This window comes from Hypanus sabinus, chromosome 9 (assembly GCF_030144855.1).
Source record: "Hypanus sabinus isolate sHypSab1 chromosome 9, sHypSab1.hap1, whole genome shotgun sequence".
Classification (NCBI taxonomy): domain Eukaryota; kingdom Metazoa; phylum Chordata; class Chondrichthyes; order Myliobatiformes; family Dasyatidae; genus Hypanus; species Hypanus sabinus.
This window is the reverse complement of record NC_082714.1, coordinates 20385727-20412786: the sequence shown is the minus strand read 5'-3', so window position 1 is coordinate 20412786 and position 27060 is coordinate 20385727. Positions and strand designations below refer to the sequence as shown.

At 40.2% G+C, this 27060-nt stretch overlaps 1 protein-coding gene across 1 annotated transcript in view; it reads left to right on the top strand.

The window, feature by feature from the left end:
• The first annotated feature begins 4493 nt into the window (after window positions 1-4493).
• The window catches only part of grin2aa (glutamate receptor, ionotropic, N-methyl D-aspartate 2A, a), a 295359-nt gene continuing 272792 nt past the window's right edge, over window positions 4494-27060 (top strand). The window contains exons 1-2 of the mRNA XM_059978631.1: window positions 4494-4514; window positions 5649-6065. Of these exons, the coding sequence (XP_059834614.1) occupies window positions 4494-4514; window positions 5649-6065 (438 nt within the window). The remainder of the gene's footprint in view (window positions 4515-5648; window positions 6066-27060) is intronic.

Genomic DNA, 27060 nt, shown 5'->3' with positions numbered 1-27060 from the left:
CTAAGCACTGTACTGTTATTTTCCTGTGCATTTTGTTTAAGATTCCAAAAACCCGATTGCACCAGAAACGGCGGGAAATGTGCGCCTCAACAGGGGAAATGACGAGTAATATTCTCACATTTAAAAGAAAAAAAAGCATGTTCCGTTTATATAAGTGAACTCATTAACACAATTTGAATCCGCATCGTGATGCACGTTTAAGACGGAGAGGTTTTGATTGGTCCGGTAGAGTGTAAAATTAGTGAATACCATCATCAGTGACACCCGCATCCTTGGCAAGGAGCCAGTAAACCAGAAAACCACTGCACTGAAATTGACAACAGTGCGATACGTCTTTAAGAGGATGAACGGAATTAAAAATATAGACCGAGTTGAAGAAAATTATCTTAGTGACGAGCGGGTTCAAGACAGCAGCAAAACACATTTAATATTCCAGCTGCAGTGTTGTTAAAAAAACGGTTTTTTTCTTGGACGGTATGTATTTAATTCCACCAAGTATTCCATTGTTAGCATGTAGCAGTGCCGAATTAAAAAAGTCAGTAAAGTAAAAGTGGTTGCAATTTAGAATTGGAACAGCCGAGGCCCTCTATCGGCAGGGATTTTTGTTGGCAAGTATTTTATCAGCAGTCCCGGCTCTGTCAGCTGTTGGCATTGGGTGCGTGAGGAAGATCGTGGTGCTGAAAGTGACAGCTCCAACGGGAACCGGGTCTATTTCTTCACAGTCAGAATCAGAACCAGGGTCATTATCACCGGCACGTGACGTGAAATCCTCAGAAATCCTTTAAGAGTTTGTGTGTGTGTGTGTGTGTGTGTGTGTTTTATGTCCTGCAGATTCCTTTTAAGTCGCATCCAATATGTGGAGCCTCGTATCGAATTCACTACATTGTCGTTAATAGGTTTCGAAAACTTCCAAAATATTGCGCTCCACCATCATATTTCTCAATCATCTCACAATCATTTATTACCATTTTTCGCATGAACATTGTTCCCGACAGTTTTGACACCGTCCCCGCGAGAGGCGAAGTACATGCGATTTGTAGGTACAGTGCGCCAAGACAAGGACTGCAAACTAGAGCACGTCATTAAAATCTGCTGTCGCATGTCTTCATACTGGTCACAAGTAATTTCAATGCACCCAGTAACGCATCAATAACCACATGCTCCGTATGTTATACCTTTTAAACACTAGACCTGCCAATATATCATGTACATTTACAGTCTCAGAACGCGGTAATCAGGGACAGGTTTAGTAATTGGACCGCTATTGCGGATCATGCCCCAAATATACAGATCGTATGTAGAGGAGAGTTTGGTGAAATTCGTGATTTAACGTCGGCGCATTTTAAGGCATCGTTGCTATATTTTGGATCAAGTGGCAAATTTCACAGCCATAGATAAGAACAGGCTTGAAATAAGAAAATGTCTCGAAGGCGATTTACAGATGCCTCTCAAACAAAAATTGACCCGAGCCATATAAGGGGACATGAGAGCGAAAAAAAAACTGAATCAAAATGGTAGATTCTGAGAAAGGTAGAGCGGCAGGGTGATTTGGAGAAGCTTTTAAAGAGCTTTGGCGCCTGTAGCAATGTCAAGCCTACAAAGAATGCCAACTTTTGTCGATACGGCTTCCTTGAGAGGAAATTTGTTTAATTTAATGGCAAGCTATTGTATTATTTCATTAAGCTTTTCCGATTCCGAGCAACTCTGCTGATTCCTACATACCAGTCACCGTTTTCTCCCAACGAACGGGAAAATACTCAAGTTTTGAAATGTATAATTCATGTGGATGTAGGGAAATGCATTGTATTCCAAATGAAAGGAGCTTATTCCCGGCCACCTGTGCAAGTAGCGAGATTCTATCTACAGTACCACCTGAAAATCGCAATTACTTTATGTACAAATTGCTGTCTCCTTGAGTAGCAGAACAGCTAATGAGAATCTGAAGGTTTTCGATCCATTATATATAGTTGTTTCCCTTTAGACTCCCGCGTCCTTTCCGTAACGCTTAGAGTCTAACCTTTTCATTAAGGCCACTGGTTAATTTAGTTATAATAAATGAATCTGCTGTCGGGGCATTGAAGACACCCATTTTAAGTGTTTAGAAACGACTGCTATCCTTTCACTGAAACATACCTTCGCTCAGAGAGAGACTGGGATTTTACAGACAGTCATCTTCAATAAAATTGACCGCTGAGGGTACATAGAAATAAACGGGAGCATTGCGAGGTTAAAAATGATCCCATTTAGTATCCGGTATATAACGACGGAACATCACCTCATTCCGCAGTCTCATCTCCGTTCCTGTCTACGGGATTGTGGCTGTGATCATATGCACGGTGACTGGTTGCATTAAAAAAAATATACAATGCATTTCTCAAGAGTGCAGTGGATTGAAAAGATTCGAGAAAAGGATTAAAATGATAAAGTAATGGCGAGTATTACACTTTCGTACCTATTCTGGAAACAGTTTATTAACCCGCCACGGCGTCATTGATCATTTGTGTCGGCAAGAGGGGGAGAGGCGAAACTAGCGCACGAGACGCCCACGGCACGAAAGGAATTGAATGAATGAAATAAACAGTAGCACAATATGAAAATCCGTCACCCGCAGCCAAAAAAAAAAACAACTAGCATATTTGCTTTCAAGGGAGAAATTCCGAGGTACGTGAGCAGCTTGGTAATGTGTCAGGAAAAGGAGGCTACGATTTCTAAACGCCTCCAGAATAGGATACCCCCTCACAAACTGACAGCTGACAAACTGCCATTTCAACCTCCCTCCCCGTGAGTTGGAAAGGGTGTGGGAGAGGGTTGAAATCGCGTGGCGGGATCAGTGAACGGCATTCTGCGCTTCCGTGGGATCGAACGATTTGCTTGTTTCTCGATCCACGGAGCGTTGAGATACACATTTTCTTGTGTGCGCGCACAAACGGGCACCCTTGAAATTCACTTGGCAACTTTTTCCACGGGTCTGTCGGATCCCCCACCCCGTTTAAAAAAACATCGCAGTCGCGATGTTTTTAAACCTTTAGCCGTCCATTCTGGGTGTGGTCAATCTGATACGCATGTGGCTCCTCGCCCCGGTAAAGTCCTCTTTGACTCATTTTATATCGCAAAGCTCGAGTTTGTTCTGATTCAGCACAAAATGAGGTACTCCTAAGCTTTAGGTACTTGGTTCACAGTACATGCGGTGCTGAGGCACAGCACAGCGAAGTGACTACAGCACACATTCCACGTTGATCTGACACATTGGCGAGGTGATTCCTTATTTCAATCCTATCTCCTGCTGGATATTAGTCACTTGGTGCAACATGATATTCACTCCAGTGAGCTAAACTGTGCATTACTCTGAAAAGGAGAATCCCCTCCACCCCCCAAGAATCCGTTTCGTTTCGAGATGTGATTGATGTATTCGTGCAAACTGGTACATTGCTCCTTTTTTTAGTAAATGGATCTTTGAAGTCACAGATACACTCGCATATGGGCAACAGTCTGTCTCTCACACCCCGCACGCACAAACATAGCTGTAATTCACATTGTCTCCATAAGGATGTGTTGTTGACCGGTTCTTCAAACGGAGAGCCCAGGAATCTACGAGTATTGCAGTCTCAACTGAAGAGGACTGAAGGATTTCGGCAGACGCTCCCGAGTAAGGCACCGCGAAACGCAGGAGGAGTTCGGTTAGTTTGATTTTGCCGGCATTTTAGGACCGGTTCTCCAAGATCGCTCCGTCAAGTTCATCGCCTCAAATGGGAGTCTTCAGCGCGTCCACAATTCTACGATGAGAGCAAGTAGTCTCGCGGCAGATTTGAGGAGAATGCTGCATGGTTGCATTAGCAGGCGTGTCGGTCACAGAAACAGTCACCGGCGTTGCGGTGGGTTTCAGTACAAATGGGTTACCTTGCAACATCGTTTTTGAGTTTCCGAGCTGCAGCTATGTGGAGTAATGATGTTGTAAGTACGCCTGCTGCTTCCCTCCGTGCGTTTGTGCAGCCACACTTATACTTTGCTGTGAAAAGCTCTTACTCCGAAACACATATGATTTCATTTTCTACGCTGCAGGTCTTTGTTTGGACAATATGCCATCTTCTCGGTCTAAGTCTCGCTCTGTTGAAACTGAGGTCCGTTTGTCCCGTATAGAAATCAGCTTATTTTTCCTCATTCCTCTCAGCGTGTGCGCTGCTAATTTTATTTAAAGCTACAACGGCGAACGGGAATTTGCGTTATCGCTTGGATGGGACTTTTTAAAAAAAATCAAAAGAATTGGTGGAAAACGCAGCACGTTTATTTTCTGTCTTAATCGGGCTTACTGCATTTTATGCCCACTGTAGACCAACTTTGCATACTTTCATACTTCGTTAGTTCCTGGCGCAAGAACAGCAAAGAGAATAAACTGGATGTCAAAGTGGCAATCTGCGGAGATGCAACGATCCACAAAATTACCCTGGGTGTCGCGAGCCACGATATGAAAACCTTTCCAATATGCCAGCGAGCAAATGCATTTCGTGATGTCCAAGGTATGTCACATATACTGCGCCCCGCACCATACTGAGAACTGCCTGTAACAGTTACAACTGTAGGGGGCGCTGCAGCCTCTCATCTCAAATTGCTAACGTAACCCATGTGAAAAGAAAATATCTTTAGAATAAAACTTCATCGCAATTTATTTCATGTGGATTTTTGGCCAACTTACCTTATCAACGTTAATGCCGATTGTATCTCACACGAGCATGTGAAAGAAATCTTAAGCTTCTAAAAAATATAGTTGCATACTCGCTCATTGTTAAAATGTAATATCTATTAGTAAGATTTGATCTAAAATGTTTCGATAAGATTATTAATACATAAATTCATGGCAGTTACTTGATTTAAAATACCATGGACTAGACCAGAGCTTAAACTGATTCATCCGTTCATTACGAAGTATAAAACGCCCACTTGGTCGAATGATTTATTTCGTGACTTCAGGTACTAAAATAGATCCTCGAGTCCTTGTTAAGTTGATATACCGCTACTACCACTGCAAATCAGCCTGACATGGGCCGATGATTGCACATTTAAATCCCACCCCCCACCCCGACCACTTTCCGACACGTTAATTGAAACGTGCGTTTCTTATATTGCTGCCTGACCATGAGGTGCGTTATTAAAATGTGTCCAGACCCGGTGCCCCATTTACATTGTAGCATCGAATGTCACACTGGGGGAAGACAAGTTAGCGAGCTATACAGCCGCATAGTATCATGCAGCAATAAAACCCGGTGAAAAATCATAAATGGCCGATTCAATAAAGTGATATGATTTCTTGAATTTGTGTAATGGAACGTGACCCCAGTAAGCAAGACCGGCTCCGAATTATTTGCGAGCCGCCGAAAGCCTTCCTATATTCTTTTAAAACCTGTCCTGAATACTCAGTAGTATGTAAATTAGGTCAGATGCCTTTTTTTGGTCTTCATGACGAGGGAGAAAAAAGCTCCCAGAATATGCAGAGACTGCGCTTTCCTTTGTCCTTATTTGGTGAATAGGTGCACTTTTACATGCCGATGCCTTGTGGATGCTTATGAAATGTAAAAGAGGGGAGAGTGGAAAGAGGGAAAGGTGTTTGTCTCGGCGCAATCTGCAGATTTTTGGTTAAATCTTCACCTTTGCAGGGGATGGAGTTTCCGAAAATGGGACGCTTCGGATTTCTTGCGGTGGTGGTTCTGGATCTGCTAATGTTCCACTTGGATCTAATCGGAGGGCAGCTGGGTTACCCGACCCTTAACATCGCCATCATTATGGGCAGAAGCCCCGACAGCACGGGCTTCAGGGATATGTGGATAAAGGAAGATGCCCCCGACTTTCCCGTTGATGTCAACGTGGTGACCGTGGCGGTGAACCAGACTGACCCGAAGAGTATTATCACCCACGTGTGCGATCTGATGTCAGGCACCAAGATCCACGGCGTGGTGTTCGGCGATGACTCGGACCAGGAGGCTATTGCTCAGATTTTGGATTTTATTTCCTCCCAGACTTTTATCCCTATCCTGGGAATTCACGGCGGATCTTCCATGATCATGGCAGATAAAGTAAGTGCAGTGGAAATGTTCCTTCTCACATTCTTTTCTTTACAGAAATAACCGTCCCTCTCTACTCAGTTGAAAACTTCCGTCGAGAAGTGTGTACTGATCCCCCTTGGAGATTGCGGACAGGTAAGGTAATAGCAGCACCAGCATGTCAAATACCGAGAGAAAAAAAATCATCTCAGCCTCTGTGAACTCGGACATTCTGATCTGACCTTTATTTTGCTTGATGCTAGTTTTCCTTTTGATATGACTGGCATTGCTTTGCACGAGGGAGGGGCCATTTTTGGGGGTTTTTTGACATGCACGCACAAGAGCAAGTTCTGAGCATTCAAACAGCGCACTCCCAAAAGTTCCCAGGTCCACCTCCAAGTTTTGAAAGCAGCCGACTTCAACAGACAGTGCACAACATGGACTTCGCCATGTGTTCTGGTACTTTAAAGTGTACCGTGCCACTTTAAATGAAGAAGCCAGGATGTGGAGTTTGTTGCCGTGGCTCTGCGAGTGAGGGGGCGCAGTGGAGTTACTTTTCACTGAATTCATTCATGCGCTCGACTGAGTCAGACTTGGATTTGCAAACGAATCAACTTCAAATCAGTATTGCCAAAAGTTATTTTAAGACAACAATCTAAATACATTATGAACGACAATAACTAAGGATTAACAGCAAAGTTAAAAAAAAACATCTTAGGTGGATTGTTGAGGAGCAAAGTAATCTTATTTCAGCACGAATAAATTACCATTTATCCAAATGGTTACAGCCTGAGGGCATTATTGGTTGAACTCCCAAATTAAAGACAATTTAACTCCTGAAATGTTCCAGTAAGGAGTAGAAAAATCCAAAATAAGAACAAAATAGTTTCAGAAGTTCAAGTACTATTTCGGTCTTTTCCGCACATAATACTTAGGGGACTTTAATTTCATTGTGGATAAACGTTTATTTGTATCAGTCACACTTCCTCTGGAGAGCTTTGCAAAGCAATGCATAAATGCGTGAAATTTAGAAGCACCACAGTACAGGGCTCTTGCAGTACTGGAGAAGGAGAGGCTGGTTTGGGTGAGGAAGCCCCTCAATTACTGTAGTGGTGTATAAACCCGGGGGCTGCATGAGTGGCAATAATCTTACTGATTTTAAGGAATGCTTTAGGACATTACTGAAGCCATTGACTATGAATGAAAGAATGAAAGAAATTGCATGGTTTACTTTTGTAAAGTTTTAAAAAATATGAATAAAGTTATTCTGATATATAAAAATATGACAGGTAGAAGAGTGATGCAAAATTCTGATACACACTTAATCTCAGCTTTGAGGTGATTTTATAAACCATTGCAACTTGAAAGTGAAGAAAAATGGAAATGGACAATTTTAAGGAGCCTATCTGGCACCAAATTCAAACTCCTGGAATATATAGTTTTTTTCTCTCGGGTGATTAACTCACAAATTATAAATGCACAAAATAGCAGAGCATGGAGCAAAACTAATTACTTAATGATCATAATTAAATTGTTGTTATTGTATTGCATGTATTAACATGCATTTGATATCGGATATGAGCATAATGACCAGCTGGAAATTCTAATAATTATAAAGTTTGGATTAAAATAAAGGCACACATTTAACTTTGTGTTACTTTATGATGCTACTATAACCTATATTTTTAAAAGTTTGTCACTTTTTCTATAAGCTTTGTGTTTAAAATTACATTAAATATACAAAAAGTGACCACTAATGTATGCAGATATCAGAAATAGTGAGTAGGAGAATTAAATTGAAAAAGGCCAATGATTTCAATAAAGTCATTAAATAAAAGGAAAGATGAGAAACTGGGAAAAGAACAGTGAAAACTATTTATTTATTCATTTATGGGATGTGGGCATTGCCAGCTAAACTGGCATTTATTGCCCATCCCTGGGCAATTGGCAGAAGAGGAACTCTAGAGCAATACAGACAATTTGAGGGATGAGCTCAGCAGGTCAGGCAGCGTCTGTGGATGGGAATGACGGTGGACGCTTTGGGGCACGATCCTTCATCTGGACAATTAACTACTAAACAAAGTTATTATAAAAAACAAAGAAGTCACTGAAAGTGAAAAAGTAAAGCACATTAAGTACATAAAACCATAAGATGTAGCAGTCATTCAGCCCATTGAGCCTGCCATTCGATCATGACTGATTTCAACCCCATTTTCCTGCCTTCTCCTTGTAATTTTTGATACCCTTACTATTCAAGAACCTTGTACAGATTCACTACCTTCCTCTCTGTTCTAAATGGACTTACCTCAATTGTGAGGCTCTGCCTTCTGAGACCTAGACTCATCTGTTATAGGAAACATCCCCTCAACATCCATTCTATCTAGGTCTTGATATATTTGAGATTTCAGTGAGATCCCCACCCCTCCCACATGCTTCTAAACTCCAGCCAATACAGGCCGAGAGCCCGAGTGGAAATAAATGTTAAAAGTTGGAAGTGATGGCATACTCCAGTGAAGAGAAAGGGAAATGTTAATTATTTTTAAAGAAATGTTCAGGGAAAAGGACATTATTTCAATATCTAATTATGAAAATACAATTAATATTCTGCACAGCTTTGGTTTTCATACTGCGAGCAAGTCCCTGTAGACTGTGGTAGAGCTAGAAGAGAGGGCAAAGTTATGAAAGTGAATAGTTTTTGTTCAGAATTTATTATTAGATTGGAGACTTGGGACAAAATAAATCTCTCTAATGGGGTGTGCATTAAAGAATGCCTAGAAAATCTGTTCTATCTGGCAGGTTAAGTAAACTGAAAATTAATAATTTCTGGACTACAAGTCATATACTATGAGTTCCTGGAAGCTAAGGGTGTTACTATCTACATGAGTGGGTATCAAATATTTCCTATCAACAGTGAAAATAATCAGATGAAGAACTGAAGATTTAAAACAGACCCAGACAACTGCAAGATAATTCATTTATTATTTATAAAGGGAGAAAGAGGGAAACTATAGAAACTGTACCAAGGAATTTGTTAGAGGCATGATTAAATCTACACGTCCTAATGAGGAACAACCACAAAAGAGCTGGAGACTACAAATATTGTGCTTGAACTGGAGTCTCACCTGCAGGAAACATAACGAGTTGTCATTCAGGTGCAGTAAGTCATGAGGGAGCTAATGGATAGCTGGTCCTTATTACAAAGTGTTTGAAGTATTTATTTATTTTATTGAGATACAATGCTGAATAAGCCCTTCAGGACCTTCAAGCTGTGTCACCCAGCAACCCTCCATTTAACTCGAGTTTAATCACGGGGTAATTTACAATGATCAATTAACCCACCAGCCAGTACATCTTTGTACTAAGAGAGGAAAGCAGAACACTGGGAGGAAACCCACTCGGTCACGGGGAGAACATACAAACTCCTTACAGGCAGTGGCAGTAATTGAACCTATGTCACCTGAACTGCTGTGCTAACCACTACGCTACCATGCCACCCTTTCACTATGGAATGTGATTGCCTGGATGCTGACAATTTGTATTGTATCAGTCATCATGACCTCTTGTTCCATTTGTTGTGCATTTATTGGATCTTTCTAGGAGAACAGAATCATTAAAATAATCATTACAGTTCCCCTTGATTTCACTACTCATGTGCACTGTAAGGGAAAATTAGAGTGCCTAGTTAACCTACCAACATACTTGGCATGTGGGGAATCTGGGGAAACCTATGATTACAGGGAGAGCATGCAAACTCCACATAGACAGCACTGAAGGCCAGGGTTGAACTGGAGATGCTGTAGCTGTGAGACTGACTCTAGCAGCTGTGTCACATTGCTGCGCCAAAGAATTCTGAAACGATATGCTTGCATTATTGGCTGTTTATAGAAGGTTTACTGGGTAGGTTCCTGGGATTCCAGGTACCCCACCTCCTGGGCCATGCTCTTTTCTCGCTGCTGCCATCGGGAAGAAGGCACAGGAGTCTCAGGACTCGCACCACCAGTTCCAGGAACAGTTATTACCCTGCAACCGTCAGGCTCATCAATCAATAGGGATATCTTGACTCAGCTTTACTCACTCCATCACTGAACTGCTCCCGCAACCTGTGGACTCACTTTCAAGGACTCTTCATCTCATGCTCTCGATATTTATTGCTTACTTATTTACTATTTCTTTCCTTCAGTGTTTGCACACTTTGTTGTCTTTTGCCCACTGATAGTTTGTCCACCCTGTTGGGTGCGGCCTTTATCGATTCTAATATGGTTCTTGGATTTACTGAGTATGCCCGCAAGAAAATGAACCTCAGGTTGGTATATGGTGAACTTGGAAATACGAAGAAAAACTGAGCAGGTTAGGCTTACAAAGAGGAGTTTCGAGATATGGAGGTGATCTTATCAAAGTATACAGTGTTGAAGAGAATTGAGAAAGTTGAAAAATGTTTCCTATAGTGGGTGGTTGTCTAAAACAAAATTTCAGGATAGTGAATTGTCTGATGAGGAAGTTATGGGTCTTTTGCACTCAGAGGGTTATGTGTTATTTGAATTCTGTATTTTAGGGAGCAATGAAGATGGAGTCATTGACTATATTGAAGGCAGGAATTGACAGATGTTTGAATTACAATGGAGTCAAATGTATGGGAGGATGTAGGAAAAGAATGTGAAGGCTACATCTCTAAAATCGGAGCTTGATGGATAGACTGGCCTTTCCTACTTTTTATGTTCTTAGAGAGAAGTGATTCCATGATAATGTTTAAATTCTTTCAAGAAAGTACTGAAAATTAGGTTTGTTGTCATGTATGCTACAATTCAGTTCAAATTGTCTTTGATGAAATTCCGTAAGAATGACGACTGATCATGCTACGATTGTTTAGCAGGATTCGTGCTTCAAATGGGAAACTAAAATCAAAAATGGGTTAAAAATGTAGGAAACAGGAAGTTTATATGAGAGAAATAACGTCCTACTTGGGCAAAGGGAGACTCCAAGTGCATACCTGGGGTGCACGTTTGAATTTACGCCGCTTCTCATCTATGTAAACAAACTGGATTCAGAAAATAATGATGCTTGTTAAAATGATAAAGTCCTAAAAATAGTGAATGAAGCACTTTATAACTAATTAACATTTAAACTAGAATTGATCAATTTGGTTGACAAATGATAAATCTTTGCATTTTGGAACAGGAGGTAGACACAATATTGACATACAGTTTGTATAATAAAGAGATTTGGGACCGGCACAGAAAATGTTGAAGGTGACTGGGAAAATGTCACATTTAGTTCAGAGTTCATGGGGTGATTTAATTAAGCAAGTAAACAAAACATTATAAACAAGAGAAATTCTCCAGAGTGAAATACACAAAATGCTGGAGGAACTCAGCAGGTCAGGCAGCATCTGTGGAAAGGAATAAAGAGTTGGCGTTTTAGGCCAAGACCCTTCATCAGGACTCAATAGAACATTGAACTGCATTGTCACAGTAGTGAAAGTTAAAAGCAATTTGATGGTGCATATCAAGTCTTCAAATACCCTGACTGAAATAACAAAAAGGTACTGGTAATCTGAACTAAAGTACTGGAAAAACTCAGTATGTTAGACAGCATCTGTGGTTAGTGGATCAGAGTTAATGTTTCAGGTCAATCAGGCTGTGGCGGGAGATCATTGATCTAAAATGTTAACTCCGTCTCTGTTTCTCTGTCTGTACTCCTCACTCCCTTCCTCTCTTGCCATCGCTCCGTTCCCCCAGATATTCCTGAATTCAAGGATGGTGGTGAATCTTGGTAGCTTAGTTCGAGGTGTTCGATGTTGTGGTGTTTGCTAAACATAGCAATTAGCTTGCAGATGTCTCATCACCAGTTGAGGAGCCATCCACTTTGCGTAGTTGTCGGTGTTTGTCCCCGGGAGTGCTCATGTTTATATAGCCCCCCGTAGGCTTGCCTCAGTCTGGATTGGCTATCCCTACAGATGACCTTTGAGTTCTATTGGCTCATATTTCTTTCTCCCTTAAGGGTTCATAGATGGTGTCTATTTCGGTATGTTTGGTTATTTCGACTGGTGATGAAACTAGTCTGTAAGCAAATTGCCAAACTTGGCGAACACTGCAACATCAAGCTGCTGAATTCTCTGTCTTTACTCCGTGAAGCACCATATATATTTTTAACTGGATACATGAGAAGAAAATGAGAATAGTAATGATCAGAAGCATTTAGTGAATAAAAAAAGGTTAGAAAACTTTGGAAGATTAAACCATCAGATGAATCTCCTTCATCTTTAATTTTTTCTTGAACTGTCTCCCTGCTCTCCCACTGAGTAATTATACACCAACTCACTTCCTTTGGCTCCTGTTTAATTTAGATGAAGCTCATTTTATGAAATATTATATTGTTCTGTGTCTTCAGTGATGTTATTTGTTCGGTATAGTTGAAAGGCTTTGCTCAATCACCTTCACAGCTTTTAGTACTTTTAGTACATTTACAGAAATGACCAATTATACCTGAGACAGCATGAGACAGGAACCACAAGTACAATACGACAGGAAGGATTTTAGCATCATATTGTCTAATTATATTAATTACATATCTCACTAGGTAATGCAGTGCAATATTGTTTATTGTTATTACACACCCACCAGTTAATTTAATTTGCAAAATTCAATTGGAATCACAATTTTAAAACTGAGTCTCCTTATTAAAGGTATTTTGTTACCCTACATTATTTGCCATTGGTAATTCTGCTTACAAACGTGACCTTTGGGTTACTCTTCAGCTCCTTTTGAGAGATTTATTGATTGCTATGTTTACCGAGGGTGTCATACTGTGTGGTGTTATGTTCCTCATATGGTTACCTGGAGCTTTAGATCATTAATTCAATGGATGTTGTTTCAAATCCCATTTTGGTGGTTACTTTTAGTCTTGTTGGTTTTATGAAGTACAGAGGGTTTGGCGCTGTACAGCATTTTGTGGTATTTCAAGGCCAGTAATATCATGAAGGGTCCCACCCACCCTGTGTGTCCCACTCCTACATTGGGGAAGAGGCTACACAGCAGCCTCGCCAGGACCAGCAGTTTCAAAAACAATGACTTTCCCCCAAGCTGTCAGGCTGATCAACATCTCTACTCATTAACCTGTCCCACCATATTCCCCAGCAGCGCTACTTTATATACAGATACACCTGTAGCTAGCATCATGTTGCATACATACAATTAACTAGTCTATGCATATAAGCTAATCTGATGTATTTATATTTATTGTGTTCTCTATGCTCATTCTGGAATTTTATGCCGCATCGAATCCAGAGCAAAAAGCATTCCATTCCCCATTACACTGCGGCTGCCGAGTGACAATAAACCGTCTTGAATTTACAGCACACCACAGGATCGCATCAGTAATTATGCTCCAGACGCAGGCCTCCTGCAATCCTTCTCTCTCAATTTGAACCATTTCTTTCTCCCTCATGTTTTTATTCATCTTTTCTTATGTATCCGTGATAGCCACCTTACTTTCCTGATAGTATTCATTTTCTAAATGCCCTAATCTCATGACTCCTTTCCCCTTTTTACCCGATCTCCAATGTCCCCATATGTCATTTGGGGAGGAGTAGCAAGGCAAGGGAATATACAATAAAAGGGAGAATATTGATGGATAAAGGGAGCACATGCCATCAAAGGTTAAAAAGGCATCATTATTAGCCAGGTCATGGAATAAAAGAGCAAGGAGATTGAACGTGAATAACGTGTCCAGTTTTTATCGCCACATTACAAGACAGGTGCATTTGAAAGAGTACAGAAGAGGTTTATAAGGATGTTTTCAGAATTAGAATATTGTACATTTTAGTTGAGGATTGGGTAAGATAGAACAGTGACAAAGGACAGTGGGCCAAGTGCTGGGAGATGGGATTTGGATGGAAAGTCAAAACGTTATAATTTCTCTCCAATGCTGTGATCAAGCCTTTTCATATCTGTAACAGCCTCTGTCAGATCAGCTCTCTGCCTTCCCTTTTTGGGAGAAAAGATCATTCCCGACTGGTCAGCCTTTCTTCACTAGTACCTTTACTTTAGACCAGTACCATCGATGTGAATAGAACATAGAACAATACAGCACAGTACAGGCCCTTCGGCCCACAATGCTGTGCCGACCCTTAAACCCTGCCTCCCATAGAAACCCCCACCATTTTCTTGCATGCTATTAGTGGTTGTACAAATGGAAGAGTAATCCAAAAGCGTGGATAAAAAGGAACAGTTTATACGAGTATCACACCATCCTGATAATCTGAGAGTTTGAATGCAGATTTTCATGATTTCTAAATAAATGTAAATATTCAAAGCTAAGTATCCCTCTTCTGATTTTTACCAGTGAAGTAAACCGATTAATAAAGATTTGTTTTGCTTATATTTTGTATGCCCCTTTTCCTTTATATTTATTAATAAACTGTACCACAATTCACAGTTCTAGCACCTTGTATTCAGTTCTGATTTCCAATGCTGTATTTGTGGTTCGCATCCTGTCCCTGTTACGGTACAGGTTTCCACTGGGTGTTCTAAATCCCACTCTCTGCCATCCAAAAAATAAGCAGCTTGGTACGTTACTTAATCACTGTGAATTTTCCCTAGTGCATAGAATGAGTCATGGACTTGGGAGATGATCTTAATAAAACCATAAAGCATCGATGCAGAGTTGGGCCATTTGGCCCATAGAGTCTGCTCCACCATTCAACCATAGCTGATTTATTATCCCTCTCAACCACATTCTCCTGCCTTCTCCCCAGAGCCTTTAATACCCTTACTAATCAAAGGACTATGGTCCGGGTGTGTGTCAATGGGACTAACCAACATTAGTTCAGCATAGACTAGATGGGCTGAATGGCTGTTTCTGTGCTGCAGAGTTAGAAACATAGAAAACCTACAGCACAATACAGGCCCTTCGGCCCACAATGCTGTGCTGAACATTTACTATGTTCTATGACTCTATGAGGCTATGAAGGGATAAAGAAGAAGTAGTCTTTTTTCCTTGGGGAATGGAGTGAGGTGCTGGTACAGGATCACTCAGTATGATTAAACTTACTAACTATGAATTTATAAGGCCAACAACAATAGGAGCAGAAGTAGGCCATTCGGCCCATTGAGTCTGCTTTACCATTCCACTATGGCTAATTTATTATCTCACTAAATGCCACTCGCTCAGCTGTAACTGTTCTGACATCCTGACTAATCAAGAACCTATCAATTTCTGCTTTACGTACATCCAATGACTTGGTCTCCTTAGCTCTCTGTGGCAATGAATTTCACAGCTTCCAAACTACTCTCTGGCTAAGGAAATTCTTCCTCATCCGTGCTATAAATTGTCACCCCTCTGTTTTGAGGCTGTGTTCCCTGGTTCTACACTCCCCCACTATAGGAAACACCCTCTCCATATCCACTAGGCCTTTCAATATTTGGTAGGTTTCAATGAGATCCACACTCATCCTTCTAAACTCCAGTGAGTACAGTTCCAGAGCCATCACGTGCTCCTCATAAGTTACTCCTTGATTCCTGGGATGATGTGTGGAGTACAAAATGGGATTGGCATGGGAGTGGTGTTGGTGGGTCAGCTTCAACTTGGTGGGTCATGCAGCATGTTTCTGCATTCGAGTTCTGACACTTTTTGTTATTTTTTCAATCCTTTTTTACGTTGATTTTGAACCTAGCCATGTTCTTAATAGAGTTAAGAAATAGCTGGAACACAAGGGAGATTTTATTATTTGAATATGCAAAGTTACTCAGTAGTTCAAGCTTTCACTTAGTATGATGATTTTACTCACAGCTTATGTTTCGAACCACAGCGATGTCCCAAGAATCACATTATATGGCCTGTGCATTATTTAAATTTATTTGTTCATTCACAGGATATAGATGTCACTGGCACGGTGACTATTTAATATTCATAACTAATTAACCTTGTGAAATATTAATTGATTTTTAATTAAACTTGTTCAGCTACTTCAGTGTCCGGTTAAGAGTCAAATGCATTGCTGTAAGTTTAGTGCCAGGTATAGGCTGGTCTGGGTTAAGATTACAGTCTTCCGTCCCTAAATGTATTTAAGCGAACCAATTAGGGTTTTTCCACTGATAACCACAATTAAGCTGTCAACGTCCCTTTTCTTTTTTATTTTCAGATTTAATGTTGAAAGCAAGAATTACCAATCCATTTACTTTATTCTCGCTGAAAATATAAACTGATTTCTTTATTGTTCTTTCAACCCCTACAGATATTATTTTTGTTTATTTTCCCTTCTCTCTTTCTGTGCATTGACTGCCTTGTTATATGCTTTGTCTACTTTTTGCTCTCTCATCTTGAGTAGTTTTTTGGCCTTTGCTTTGAATTGCAGGCCCCTCCTTTATCTTTCCAAACAGACTAGTGACAAGGGAGACAAATAATTGAGGGGAGAAATATGCAAATATTAAGAACCATGGAATGGAAGACAGGCAAAATTCAATGCTATTTTCATTATTACTTGTTACTGCCTTGATTAAAATATGCTCAGTGACCTCTTCATTAAGTTCCTCCTGTACCTAATGAAGTGGCCACTGAGTGTATGTTCATGGTCTTCTGCTGCTGTAGCCCGTCCAATTCAAGGTTTAAAGTGTCGTGCATTTAGAGATACTCTTCTGCACTCTACTGTTGAAACGCGTCGTTAGCTGAATTACTGTCATCTTCCTGTCGGCTTCAGCCAGTCTGACCTCTCTCATTCACAAGGCGTTTTCACCCACAGAACTGCCGCATATTGGATGCTTTTTTTTTGTTTTTTGCACCATTCTCTGTAAACTCCAAAGACAGCTGTGTGTGAAAATCCCAGGAGATCAGCAGTTCCTGAGATACTCAAACCAGCCTGTCTGGCACCAACAATCATTCCACAGTCAAAATCATTTAGATCACATTTCTTCCCCATTCTGAAGTTTGGTCTGAATAACAACTGAACCTCTTGACTATGTCTGCATGCATATATGCAGTGAGTTGCTGCCACATGATTGGCTGATTAGATATTTGCATCATGTACAGATGAATGTTAGAACTTAGTCACTGAGTATGGATTGTAAGAGATGGTGGAGACAGTTCAAACTTGGATTGGAAAGCAAATCTGTCAAACTCATAGGGGTAATGTCTGTAAATACATCCATTAACCCTTTGAGGCAGGTGAAGTGATCCTTACTTCAACCCACTATATCCTTCTGTCACAAAGCTCTAATGTATTCGGTGTAGGTGCCTGGGGGTCAGATATATTGTAGATAATCCTTGTGTATAAGTTTGTGGTTTTTTGCCGTGTTAAGCTTAAAACAGTCAAATATAAGTTTTTCTTAATATTTTCTTAGGTGAGCCAAAGTAAGTATTGACTGTGAAAACCAGCACAATAAGTTTTAATAGTTCTATTGAAATCGTAGTTATTCCCATACAGTTCTCACACACTCTCCACCTCCCCAAATTATCATGAAACAAATTCCAAGCCACTGGGTTCATGCTGTTAAGTAAAGTGGCACATTATCTAGAAATGCTGTTATAAATCATATTGTAAGTAATTGAGAATCAATCTTTGTTCCAACAGCTTTCATGATCTGGCTGAGTCTGGCAAATTCAATCCTCTAATGTGGGATTAGAATGAAATATTTTATCTTGCGCAAATTGAATATGAAATCATTGCTTCTGATACCCAAAAAATCACCCCTATAGGGTTCTGCTCCCTTATAACATGAAATCACCCCTGTAGAATTCAGTATTATAAATTGATTCACATAATATGAAATCACCCCTATATAATTAAGTATCTCTTGGTATCATAAATTAAATCTGTTGCAAATGTCTACACAGGGACAAAGTGTGGAGGGTTTGAGAATGCACAAAGATGAGTTGATCAGTGGACAGGCCTGTAGTCTTGAAAAACTATATAAGCCTATTTATAACTACAATTCTAAGGGAATCAAAGATAGACTTGCATGAATTGCATTTGGAGTGAAATGTTCTTACAGAATTGAATACAGTGGCTGCCATTCCATTGTAATTTATTTACAATTTGAACTCAATTTGACTACAAGTTTATGAATGACACTAGGTCAATGTGGAAAGCTCCTGTAGAAACAACACCAAACATAGGATTCAGATTGAAGTTTCTTTGTTGTTGATGTTCCAACTCTCCGGTATTTTAGTAGATAACCACCATAACAGCATAAAGTTGGCTCTGTTACACTCTTTTGTGACTGGGTACAGAATCTGTGTGTGTGTGTGTGTGTGTGTGTGTGTGTGTGTGTGTGTGTGTGTGTGTGTGTGTGTGTGTGTGTGTGTGTGTGTGTGTGTGTGTGTGTGTGTGTGTGTGTGTGTGTGTGTGTGCGCACGCTACATTCCACCAGTTGGAGTTATGTGAAATTAACAGGTTATATCAAAGGGTTTTGGGACTTGAGGACCTGGGTTATAGGGAAAGGTTGAATAGGCTATGGACTTTTTACCCTAGAACATAGCAGAATGAGGGGGAGATTTGTTAGAGGCATACAGAATTATGAAGTGTGTAGATAGCGTAAATGCAAGCTGGCTTTTTCCACTAAGATTGGGTGAAGTTAGAACTAGGAGTCATGGGTTAAGGGTGAAAAGTGAAATATTCAAGGGGAACGTGAGGGGGATGTTTTTCACTCAGAGGGTGTTGAGAGTGTGAAATGAGCTGCCAGCTGAAGTGTTGAATGTGGATTTGATTTCAACATTCAAGTGAAATTTGGATAAGTATATGGATGGGAGTGGTATAGAGGGCTATGGTCCAGATGCCATAGGACTAGGGAGACTAGTTCAGCATGGACTAGATGGGCTGAAAGGCCTGCTTCGGTGCTGTAGGTGCTAAGGCCTTCACTGTTGGAGCTAAGGCCTTCACTGAAACCTATTCTGCAGCAGGAAGGAGCCATCACCCACAACCATTGTATTATATAGTATATAGTAAGTGGTTGTTGATGGATTTGTACTGAAAATATTTTGTGTTTTCTACAGTTCTTTACAGTTGTTAGAGTTCACAGAGAGTTTGCAGCAAGTTCGGATTGACCATAGGTAGGTATTTGGTCTGAAGGTCAGGATGTTTGGGAGAATAGACAGAAGACTTGCTAAGTGGGACAAGCTGGTCAAAAACAGATAGGCAAGAAAAGTGATCTCAGAAAGTCAGTAACTACAGGAAGTATGGTAGTGTATGTGTTAAATGCCAGGAGTAATCTTTGACATGCATTTCTCTGACTCAAAAGGAAAAGTTACAAAGAAATCTAAAGAGCCTACCTTTGTTAACTAGTGCACCTTTGTAATTATAGATTTAATTTTAGGTCAATAGCAATGAGCGGCTTTGAATTTTATGCAATGTTTATTAAATGCAAAAATCAAACTGTCAGGTTTCTTGCTGAGGATAGCAAGAGCATGTGAATAATGAGAATCCATCTGTGAAACTGATGATAGTTCCACGAGGATTGCAATAACCATTATTTTTTATTCACCTTTTAGAAACAATGTTCTTTCTTTAGAGAGAATAATCAAAAATACACCAAATATATTATGGGCTGATGCCATGGAACTTTTAAAATCAAGATATTTTTGATTTGATTTTAGAATTCACTTTAATTTTTTTAATACAGTTTTAGTCTTACAAAGAAGAATAGTGGCTGAATTATTGGAAGGTGATGCAGTACATTTAAGTTTATTTATGAAGAGAGGAAACTCTTCGATTGTTTACGAGGAATGGAGTGGAACAGAAGATCAGCATGCACAAATATTTTTTTTATTTTCAGCTGCTGAGTAACAATCAGGGAAGAATGGATCAGCACCTAAGGCCTCTTGATTTTTAGTCTGTTAGTTATGTGTGGATTTTAGTGCACATGGGCGATACACTCAGCTAGATTACTGCGGTAAAAATAAAAATCTATCATCATATATGTGGACAGATGTTACTGATCACAATGAAGTGCCACTTCAAGTTAAATAGATTCCAGAGTCTTGTCATTTCCCACCCACTGCCTGTAAGGAGTTTGTATGTTCTCTGTGTGACCGTGTGGATTTCCTCTGGGTGCTCCAGTTTCATCACTCAGTTCAAGGATGTACGGGTTCGTAGGTTAATTGGTCGTTGTAAATTGTCCCATGACTAGGGTAGGATTGAATCTGAGGTCACTGGGTGGCATGGCTTGAGGGGACGGATAGGGCCTAAAATTTCATTAGAAATTAAATACACTGCTATTTGACTATATGGTTCCTGTTGTCACAGAATGTATCGAAATGAGACTAGAGACAATAGATTCTTGCCACAAAGGAGTGCAACGACATAAAACATGAATCAGTACAGCACAGTAAGGCCCTTTGTCCCATAATATTGTTCTGACCTTTTAACCTAAAGATCAATCTAACCCTTCAATCAACCCATAGCAATCTACTTCTCTATAATCTATTTGACTGTCTAGGAGGTTCTTAAATATCCCTAATGTATCTGCCTCTACCACCACCCCTTCACAGGGCATTCCACACACTCACCAATCTTTTTTTAAAAATACTTAACTCTGACATCCCCCACCCCTTTCCTTGTTTGATGCCATTTCCATCCTGGAAGAAAATGTCAACTGGATCTATACTTCTTATCATCTTGCACAGCTCTATTATGTCACCTCTTACCCTCTTACCTCTGAAGATGAAAGCTAACTTTTTAGTTACATTCATTGGTGTTGAGAAATTTAAATTAAATTGAACATGAATTATCTATTTTATAGGTTGAATTCCCAATCCTCAGTTACTAAATATACTCAGTGGGCATCTGAGTACTCCTGGCACCTGCTCATTAATGCAAATATCTAATCAGCCAATCATGTGGCAGCAACTCAATGCATAAAATCATCTAGATATGATTAAGTGATTCATTTATTTTTCAGACAAAATGTTAGAATGCAGAAGAAATGTGATCTAAGTGACTTTGACCGTGGAATGATTTGTGGTGCCAGATGGGGTGGCTTGAGTATCTCAGAAACTTCCAATCTCCTGAGATTTTCATGCAGTCCAGAGTCTTTAGAGTTTACAGAGAATGGTGTGAAGAACCGAAATAATCCAATGAGTGGCAGTTCTTTGGCCTTATTAATGAGAGAGGTCAGAGGAGAATGGCTGGACTGGTTCAAGCTGACAGGAAGGCAACAGTAACCCAAGTAACCATATGTTACAACAGCGATGTGTGGAAGAGCATCTTTGCATGCACAATGTGTTGAACCTTAAAGCTGATGGGCTATAGCAGCAGAAGACCACAGACATACACTCAGCGGCCAGCTTGAAAGATACAGGAGGTGCAGTAGCTAATAAAGTGGCCAATGAGTGTATGCCAGTGGAAGTGTGATAAACTGAAATAGATCAGACATTTTGTTTAATTTCTCCACAAAATGTAACACAGATGGTCACTTTAGGCAATGTGGTCATTGTTAGAGGCTTTAAAGAGAAGGCTAATATGCTTTTTTAAAAATGTGGACAGAAACTAAATGACCACTGTGGAGTGTCTGGTACTAAAACTTACCCAATACCTCCACCTGGCTTTTTCTTTAAAAGGCCAGTGTTTCTACTGAAGAGTACCTCGAAATGAGAGCATACTGACCTGTTCCACCCATGTGGTTGTGGTGGCAATCAGGTAGGTGGGGACAAAAATGGTATTGAGGCCAAAATGACACAGCCTGAGGCAGAATCCCAATGCTCCTGGCTACCAAATCCCTTCCAAATGTTAAGTTGGCGACCAAGCATTCTCAATCCAGTGAGGTAGAATCTTCTCCTGGAATCACTGCAGTTTGGAATCACCATTGATGCAATCTCAGCATGAACGAGGCAGCAGAAAGGCGAAGATTGCCCGTGGTTAAACAGAACATTCCATGCTGATGTAATTCGCTTATTGGAAACAGATTCTCCATTGAGAACGTTGTGTGAATCAAAGAGTTGGAGGAGGTCTGGCCTGATTGTGAATACATGGAAAAAGTCTATTTAAAGAGCAGAGAACACTACATAAACTCTTCCTAGCAAAAGCAGGTAATTTCCAAGAAAATCCAATGAGGAAAGCTACAGAACTGCAAAAGTCTTAGGCACCTATATACAGCTATGTGCCTAAGGCTTTTGCCCAGTACTGTAGCAATTTTATGTATTGCACTGTACTGCTGCCTCATCAGAAAACCAAATTTCATGATAAATGGGAGTGATGATAAACCTGATTCTGATATGGGTCTCTATCGTGGACTGAGAGTGGGAAGAGGGCAGGGAGAGGGGAATCACGGTTGGGAAGAGGGGAAGGGAGAGGGGAGGTAGCAGGAAGCACCAGAGAGACATTCTGTAATGATCAATAAACCAACTGTTTGGAATCAAATGCTCTTGCCTGCTGTCTCGGGGTGGGTGTGTCTGCACTCGTGCCACCCTCTGCCCAGGCACTCCTCTGCCACCTGCCCCACACCCCTCCTGCAGCAGTCCACCCTCTCCACGCCAAACATCTTTTGCTCCCGCCAGATTTACAAACTCACTCTCCGCCCCCGTTGACAAATATAGTACTGTGCAAAATTCTTAGGCGCCAAAGCAATATATATGTGCCTAAGACTTTTACACAGTACTGTACATATAGATTTTGTCAGCCTCAGTGACTTTAATCAATGTGAGCATCAGCCTGACTGACAGAGGAATTAATCAAACACCTCCACTTTAACCGGGAAGAAGATTCTCACTACCTGCAGCCCGATGGAAAAGTCACTAGTCTTCAGTGCTGTCCTGGTTTTCAAGCATTGTGGCTTAGACAGGCTTATTTAAAAGTAAAGCACAAGGTTAACAAAACAGATCACACTATGGAATCTTTGGAAACTGTATTTACTGTTCTTGGTTTTTAAAAGCTTGAGACACCCAAGTGTTTTCCCTTCTACACTGGCTTTCAAGATCCCTTAAAAAGGTAAACCAGACTTTTGGAGCGCAAGCTGATTTGACACCCAGAAGGACAAAGTGTATGTTTTTGCATGGAGTACATCTTATGAGAAGCAGTGAATAATTTGACCTCATATAGGGCTGTTTAAAAAAAAGGTGTTCTCATATGCAATCAAATCAGGACACTTGAAGCCAAATTTTATCAGAAGTGTAACAGGTGCCTTGCATACTATGCAGTAAATGTCCGGGGTAGGTTGAGTTCCAGTACATAAGTACCATTTCAAAGAAAGCAGAGCAATGCCTCAGTTAACAGATTCCGGGACTTATACATTTCTTGGTGGAGAAGTAGAAATGTTGAGTGGAGGATGGGAAGGTGCACAATATGGGGATGAGATGGTCACTGTAGCAGCTGATAAATCCTTCAGACGCTTGCAAGAGGAAGCATCTGCTTACGTGAAACTACCAGTGGGTAATACTGCAGGAGATTCAAATGCTTCTCTTTAAAATGAAAATCATCGGTTTAAAGTATATTTATTATCAAAGTACATATTCAGTGTGTCGCTACGCTGAGATTAATTTTCTTACGGGCATTCACAGTAGAACAAAGAAATAAAATAGAATCAATGAAGAACTACACACAAACAATGATTGACAAGCAACCAATGTGCAAGTACAAAAAAGGACAATAGTAATAATAAATGAATACTGTAAGTAAATAAATAACACTGAGAGCATGAGTTGTAGTGTCCTTGAATGTGCATCTATAGTTTGTGGTATCAGTTCAGTATTGAGGTGAGTGATGTTAATCATACTAGTTCAGGAGGCTGATGGTTGAATAATTGTTCTTGAATCTGGTGGTGTGGAACCCAAGGCTCTTGTACCTCCTTCCTGATGGCAGCAGTGAGAAGAGAGCATGGCCTGGATTGTGCGGGTCCTTGATGATGAGTGCTGTTTTCCTGTGGCGGCACTCCTTGTAGATGTGTTCAGTGTTGGGGGGGGGGGGGCTTTTACTGTGATGGACAGGCTGTATCCAGTACTTCTTGTAGGCTTTTCTGTTCTTGGGGATTGATGTTTCCAAACTAGGCTGTAATGCAACCAATTAGGATTCTGTCCACTGTGCATCTATAGAAGTTTGTCAAAGTTTTAAATGACATGCTGAGTTTGCACCAACTTCGAAGGAGAAGTACCTGCTGTGCCCCCTTCGAATGGTACATCTGTGCTATTGCCAGGACAGATCCACTGGTATGATAATACTCAAGAATTTAAATTATCTTTGTCATCCTGCCCTTCTTGCTAATCCTGAAAAGGTGTTAAATGCAATGTTGTAGATATGATAAGGTGAGAATTAAAGATAATTGACTTATTTTAAAGTAAAGCCAGAAAACGCATCAGGCGCATATCAACAAGAACCTTATTTTTCAATCCCCAGTTGTCTAATCTGATATTTCCAGAAAACAGAAGTAATGGCTGAAGACAATTCTGGATGAATGCCATGTAAATGATTAATGTTTGCTCTTGAATCTAATCCTTCACAATGCAATCATAGAAAATAACAAGAGGGATCTTGAGAAGCTTATAGTCGAAAGTCAGAATGAAGACAAATTCTCTTCAGTTCCCAGTGTAGTAATAATGTGACTCTCTATGTCTTTTGCATGTTGGCAGGTGGCAACAGAGGTTCAGTATGATTCAAATGTTAGTAATTAAAGTTCAGAGACCTTTTATGATTTATAAATACTTGGGCTACTTGGCTACAGTCTTAGGAGCTGATGGATTTTCTACTCTGAACTCCATAAAGCAGGAACCAGTAATTACTAATGCAATTGTGACAATGTGGAGGCTCCTAACTGTGTCCAAAGCCATAAACCTAAATTATAGATTCAAGGGAATAGTGATTATAGCCAGACTGGTATAAACTGCTGACAATGGCAATTGATTACTTCCAAGTTAAAACAGTGAAGGTAACTGTTCTTCTCTCATTATGCCCACCTAAACAGTTCAGTAGAAGCCCTCAGACAAACTGATGTGAGGTTCATTGAACTATTTCAAGAGCCCTTTACAAGGCTCAAAAGTTTTACAAGACTCAAAAACCACTCACAAATTATTTTCAGTTTGACTTACATAGTTCTAGCTGCAGATCTGCCTGGATATTGCTCCAGAATGGTTCTGATAGCAAATAGCACTCTCCAGGATGATGAAACATCTTCACCCTTCATTCGATCTTTCAATTCACTCTACTGTGCACAGTTGGTTATGTGTAAGGGTCTGACCGATAACAGTGTCACAGGTCTGTCATTGTCATTTCATCATTCAGATGCTTAAATTTTGGTTTCTGTAATAAAGGTGAGGTGATACAGATTACTCACCTACCAGCTCATTTATCCAAAAGAAGACATTTTAGAAAAATCCAGCCATGAAGATTTAGGACATCGAAGATAGAAGCGTATTGAACTGAAACAGGCCTTTCAACTGCAATGTCTTTTTCAAACATATTGCCAAATTGAATGAAATCACTTCTTCCAGCATACAATGCATTACCCTCCATTCCTGCATAGTAATTATTTAAAAAGTCACTAATGCAGCTATGTTACACAACCACCCATGGCAGCTCCTTCCAAGCACCTGCCATTCTCTGTAAAAAAAGATCTGCTCTGCTCATCTCCCTTAAACTTTCACCCTCTCATCTTAAATGCATTCCTACTTTTGGAACATTTGATATTCCTACCCTGGGAAGAAGACTCTGATTTTCTATTGTGTCTATGCCTCTTATAATTTTATAAACTTCTCTAAACTCCCCTCAGCCTCCAATGCTCCAAATAACCCAGATTTATCCAACCATTCCTACAGCTCAATCCAGGCACCATCCTGGTGACCTTCTCTCTACCCTTCCCAAAGCTTCCGTATCCTTTCTGTAATGGGGTAACCAGAAATGCGCAGAATTTTTTTAAAAGCCCTCTACGAAATTCTTGGACAAAGATCAAAACTCCTCAAAACTGTTTAATCATGTGATGAATTTCTATGTTTCTGTTTGTTCTTAGGATCTGAATGTCACTGGCAAAGCCAGCATTTACTGTTTACCTTGAATTGTCTTTTATCAGGTCACGCCCCTATCTTCCAAATTTTAATGAAGTCCTAGTCTATGCCACTTCTCCTTGTAACTTATGACCCCAAATTCATGCAGCATCCTGTTAAATCTTTCCTTCACTTTTTCTAGTTTAATAACATACTTTCTATGATAGTGTACACAGCCCTCCAAGTGGGGCCATCCCAATGTCTTATATAACTGCATCATAACACCCTAACCCAGGGGTTGGCAACCTTTACCACTGAAAGAGCCATTTGGACCTGTTTCCCACAGAAGAGAAAACACTGGGAGCCACAAAACCCGTTTGACATTTAAAATGAAATAACACTGCATACAATGTTTTTTTTTGCCTTTATGTATAAACAAACTATAATGTGTTGCGTTTATGAAATCAATGAACTCCTGCAGAGAAAATGAAATTACATTTCTGCATGCAACAAAAACATTTTGAACTCCGAAAAAAAGACGTTGGGTTGAAGGTTGCTTTTAAGTAAAATACTCAATGTCTATTTGAGTCCTTCTTGTATTTATGAAAAACGCCAAACTTAAATTGTCCGCCAGCAGCAAACCAAAAATAACGTCAGCCAGCTGTCAACCTGAAAAATAAGACTATTTCACAGAACAATGAGAAAATATGAATATTTGTAAAATAATAGGCAATTAAAATATTTATCATACTTGGTTAATGGGATTTCTGCTCCTGGACCTCAGCACACAGCGTCTGCACATCAGGGCTGTATGACGTCACCTTCATCTTTACACAGGATTGCAAGCTGTCATCTGTGAGGCGTGTGCGATGTTTGTTTTTAGTAAATTTCATGTTGGAGAACACTTGCTCACATACATATGTGGATCCAAAGATCTAACCCTAACCCTAACTGCTTCCCGTGCCTGACTATTTGCTGAGCGGCAACAAAACTAGCATATGTAGTTGATTTTCCAGACTTCATCCACTTCTTGAAATGATTTTTGCTCAGATCAACCTTCCGCATCAGTTCCGAAACAGCTTTTTTTCTCTCATCTCCATCCGGATATTTTTGAGCAAAGGCTGTGTGTTTATTC